Source organism: Arvicola amphibius, chromosome 5 (genome assembly GCF_903992535.2).
Source record: "Arvicola amphibius chromosome 5, mArvAmp1.2, whole genome shotgun sequence".
Classification (NCBI taxonomy): Eukaryota; Metazoa; Chordata; class Mammalia; order Rodentia; family Cricetidae; genus Arvicola; species Arvicola amphibius.
This window is the reverse complement of record NC_052051.1, coordinates 44,689,097-44,693,238: the sequence shown is the minus strand read 5'-3', so window position 1 is coordinate 44,693,238 and position 4,142 is coordinate 44,689,097. Positions and strand designations below refer to the sequence as shown.

At 57.9% G+C, this 4,142-nt stretch overlaps 1 protein-coding gene across 2 annotated transcripts; it reads right to left on the bottom strand.

Annotated features, from left to right (window-relative positions):
• Positions 1-711: 711 nt before the first annotated feature.
• On the bottom strand, positions 712-4,142 carry Gfra4 (GDNF family receptor alpha 4). Of its 2 annotated transcripts, none has more exons than XM_038330665.1 (6): positions 4,091-4,142; positions 2,667-3,030; positions 2,508-2,617; positions 2,296-2,430; positions 1,408-1,499; positions 712-1,278 (listed from the first exon to the last, which is right to left on the bottom strand). In XM_038330665.1, exons 1-6 carry the CDS (start codon positions 4,140-4,142, stop codon positions 1,228-1,230), a joined length of 804 nt encoding a protein of 267 aa, XP_038186593.1. In that variant the 3' UTR covers positions 712-1,227. The 2 variants fall into 2 exon arrangements, with proteins under 2 accessions (XP_038186593.1, XP_038186594.1); XM_038330666.1 differs by lacking the exon at positions 712-1,278 and adding an exon at positions 1,318-1,344.

Below are 4,142 nucleotides of genomic sequence, written 5' to 3'. Positions count from 1 at the left end.
ATACTCAAGTCAAACAAGCAGTGGAGTTGAGCACACTCAGATAAGGAAGTCATTTAACAGACATTCCTATCTATGTCGAAGCCACCTGGTGGTTGTAGGAGGCTGGGACAAGTGGTGCTTCCCTGCCTCCCTGGCCCTAGCACAGCCTGCCTCTCCCCTCCCGCAATGTAGGTGTCCACTTCCGTGCAGGTGGGAAAGGGTATTCTCTCCTTTTTGTGACATGAGTAGAATCTGGAGTCAGCTTCACTCTGCCAACTCCTTCTTTGGGAAACCATCCCTCTTACACTTGGTGACCAGCTGGCTGTTGACTCCCTTCAGGAAAAGGCCCATGACCACCCTGGGCCATCACGGATCGATGCCTTTTCTCTGCCGAGATGCTAAGAGAAGCCTAAAGCTCAGGCATCCGAACCCACCCTTCAGTGGGGCCTCTCCTAGCTACGGAGCAGCTGTGTGAAGACTTTAACTCTGGAGACTGATGTGACGTGCTCACCCCGGTCTGACCTGTGTGCAGTTATGGGAAGGAGCTGGCTGCTAACACCAGTTGTGAGTGTGCAATGGAGTGCAACACATGCCCTCAGTCTAGTGGGTAGCTGCTCTTCCAGAGACAGGTTTATACACCCTCGGGTATTCAGGCTCAAGAGTAGTGCTGGGGGCATCCAAGGCCACACAGGTCTCCACGTTTCCGCCGCGACAGAAGACAGAAACACAAGGTTGGTCTCCGTGCACATGGGTTTACTGAGCTGCTATTCTAGGGAAACCATAAGGGAAGAGGCTGTGCAGCCAGTAGGATGCTGGGGCGGGGGGGCGGGGGAAGGGACTGAGTCTTCAATGCCTACACAGCAGCTTGTCATAGGTGGCAAGCAATGCCGCTGGTCATCGTGGGGCACGGGCAGGGCTTAAATGGTGAGCAATGGCTGACTGGGAGCATATTCAGGCTGAAGTGCTAACTCCGTGTGATCTCCTTAGTGCTTCGTCTGCTTGGAAGAGGGCAGCTCCGAATTCTAGGAGTCGGGGTAGTCTCTGCCCTGCTCTATAAGCCCTGGGGGCCTGGTGAGGTGACCATCTCAAGGATGGGGAAGAAAACAGCCAAGACACCTACTGACAGGGGAACCAGAGGCTTCTCAGTTGGACCCTAGCCTCCAGACCGCAATCCAGGGGACAGGCACACGGGCAAGGAAGTTTCACTTCTGCGAGCAGTGGCTGTGCTGTCCACGGGCCACCTCCTAATCAGAGCAGGGCCTGGAGAGCCAGAGCAGTGAGGACCGACATGGAGGACACCTAGGGGGTGAGGACAAAATGGGGCTGTCGCTCCCTCCATCACCTCTCAAGCCACTCATGCCCCACCTTGGCTTGCCGGGTACGGATAGGGCAGAAACGCCAAACTCCCCATCCTCTCTCCATACCTACCTGTGGGAAACAATGCCCAGTATTCTGGTAGGGCTTCATCCAGTCCTGCAGAATTGAGGGCCACAAAGGGTTAAAGGCTTGCATGGCACCATCTACGAAGCGGAGACATCCAGAGGCTAGGCCAGGAAGCCCTAGAAAAGGGCCCCCCTCCTTTGGGACAAACTGAGACCCTCCCTGGGATCTGCGGGCCATGGCCAGAAAATGGGAGGAGCATGCTACAGTATGGCTGTGCCCCACAAAATGCTAGCCTTCATCCTCACAGGAGAGGCTGACAAATGTCACCCCTCTTTACAGGTGAACACAATCACGATTAGTAAGAATTTAACTCTCAGCTACTGAGTGACAGAGAGCAACTTCAAACAGGCCCCCAGAACTCTGGAATCAAGCCATTCCACCCTGAGGCGTGGGCAGCAGTGTAAGGAAAGAGCGGATTGAGGAAAGAACCTCTTCATTGGTACCAGAGTGGGAAGCTCGGCCAACTCCAGGCCATTGGGCACGTTTTAACTCATCCCTTCCGGACCCTAGCGACCCCTTGACACCTAAAATTCTCTTGCGATCTACGATCTGGAAACAGCAGCTACTCAAAAAAATGTCAGTTTCCTTCCATCAGAAATGGGCTCACATTAGCGAGCAAGATGGCTCAGAAGGTAAAGAAAGGCACTTGCCACCAAAACTGACGACCCTAGTTCTATCCCGGGGGACCCACACAGTGGAAGGATAGACTCTCACAAGTTGTCATCTGACTCCCGTCCATAACAGAATGTGCACAGGGCCCCTAGCCCAACTCAAATAAATAAAACAACATAAACATTTTTGGGGTTCCCCACGGGCCAGGCGGCTTGGACTGGGCCGTCGACATCCGTGGCTCCCGGCTCTCCAGCCCCTCACCCAAGCAAGGGTTCCTTGTAAAGAGCTTGCGGAAGGCTTCGCACTCTTCCAGCCGGTTTCCGCTGTCCCCGCAGCCGCACCAGGGAGCGACGCGCGCGCTCACGTTGTCCAGGTAGTTGGGGGTGATCGCCGTGCCTGTAGGGACCCCAGGGCGCGGTGATGGGCTCCCCGAGTCCGCCGCCCTCCCCCCGCCGGGGTCCGCCAGGCCCTACCTATGAGGCCCGCATAGGCGAGGCGACAACGTGGACCCCGCTCCTCCGGGCAGCTGTCGCGGGAGCCGGGCGCGGGCGCGCACGAGGCCTGGAAGGCAAGGAGACGAGGCCTGCGTGCGCCCGGAAGGCTATGAGCGGCCCAGCCCGTCCCGCACGCACCTGCACAGGCGGCTACGCTCGCAGCGGTCCCGGACCTGCAGGCACGAGGGCGGCGCCGGCCCAGAGCCCGCGAACGCGCAGGCCGGAGCGAAGGTTTGGCGCCGGCGCTCGGCGCACGCCGGGCTCTCGCACCGGCAAAAGAGCAGCGCATGCGTGAGCGCCGGAGGCCCGCGGGCGAAGAAGCGGCGCAGGGCGCGGCGGCAGCGGGAGCGCACGCAGACCCCGGGTTCGCTCCAGCCCTCGGGCGCCGCCCGGCCCAGGCATCGAGCCACATACTCGGAGCGCAGCTGCTGGCACTGCGCGTCTGCTGTGCACGCCTCGGCCGCGGCCACGCAGCGATTCCCGCCGGTGGAGCTAGCAGACCCTGGTGAGGAACAGGCAGGCTGCAGTCCTCTGTGCTTGGTTCTCCCCATTCCGCACTACGGAATTTGGGGGTGCCCAAACCCAAGGGCACCATAGGTGTGACTGGGTTTCATCCTGAGGAAGGGGTATGAGCGGGTCCTAGGGATATCTACCAATGTCGTGAGTGGATGCAGCACTAGGAGGCTCGGCCTCCTGACCTTTCCCCAGAATCTGAGATCCAGCATCCTCCACCTCCAGAACTGCCGCATTGCTTCCACAGAGGATCTATTGGGCTCCTTCCATCCTCCCCAGCTCCACAGGACAGGACACTGAAGCCAACTGATTCAGCTACTGGAGACTGGAAATGGCACCCCTCATCCTCCTTTTGACACACTGCCGTTCCCTTCTCTGACACATGGAAACCCCTTGGGCGAATCTATAGATTTCTGGTCCTACTATCCCGACCTGTACTTCCTGCCCCTGTGCGAAGTGTTTCTGCATGGGTCTGAGTCTAACCTATCCTGCTCCACTGAACTCTGGTTCTGGACCAGCAAAGGGGGGTTCTAGGCATCGGATTCACTGGAAGGGTACTGCGGGTTGAGCACATCCAGGCCCTGGCGTCCAGATATGGATTCAGACGGCAGGCCGGAGTCCTTCTTCCTAAGAACAGACCTGGACATTCGTCAGTAGTTTGAGTGAAGTTACAGGGAAGTGACAGATGACAGCCCACTCGGGAAAAAGAAAACCCCTAACCCTTCACATCAGAAGTTGGTAGACCTGGCAGCTGTGGTGTCCAGACTCGCCGCTAAACACATCTAAATCTGGACAAACCAGGAGGGCTGGCTGCAAACACTTTCTAAGAATCAAGTCGCCAAACTCAGGCTTCTGGCACTTCCTTTCCCCATCCTCTTGCTAAGACTGGCCTCTCAGCCATCACCCTTAAAGGTGCTCCACTCCACATGGCACATCTCTTTTGAACATTCCAGTTCTCCCATTAGTCACCCTCACGCAATCCCACCTTGTCCCTGAGGATGGTGCCAGGGAGGGCAGGGGCCAAGACCAAGGAGGGGACAGGCTCTCACCCAGCAGCTGCAGCAGCAGTAGCAGCAGGGCAGACTCCAAGCAGCAGGCCAT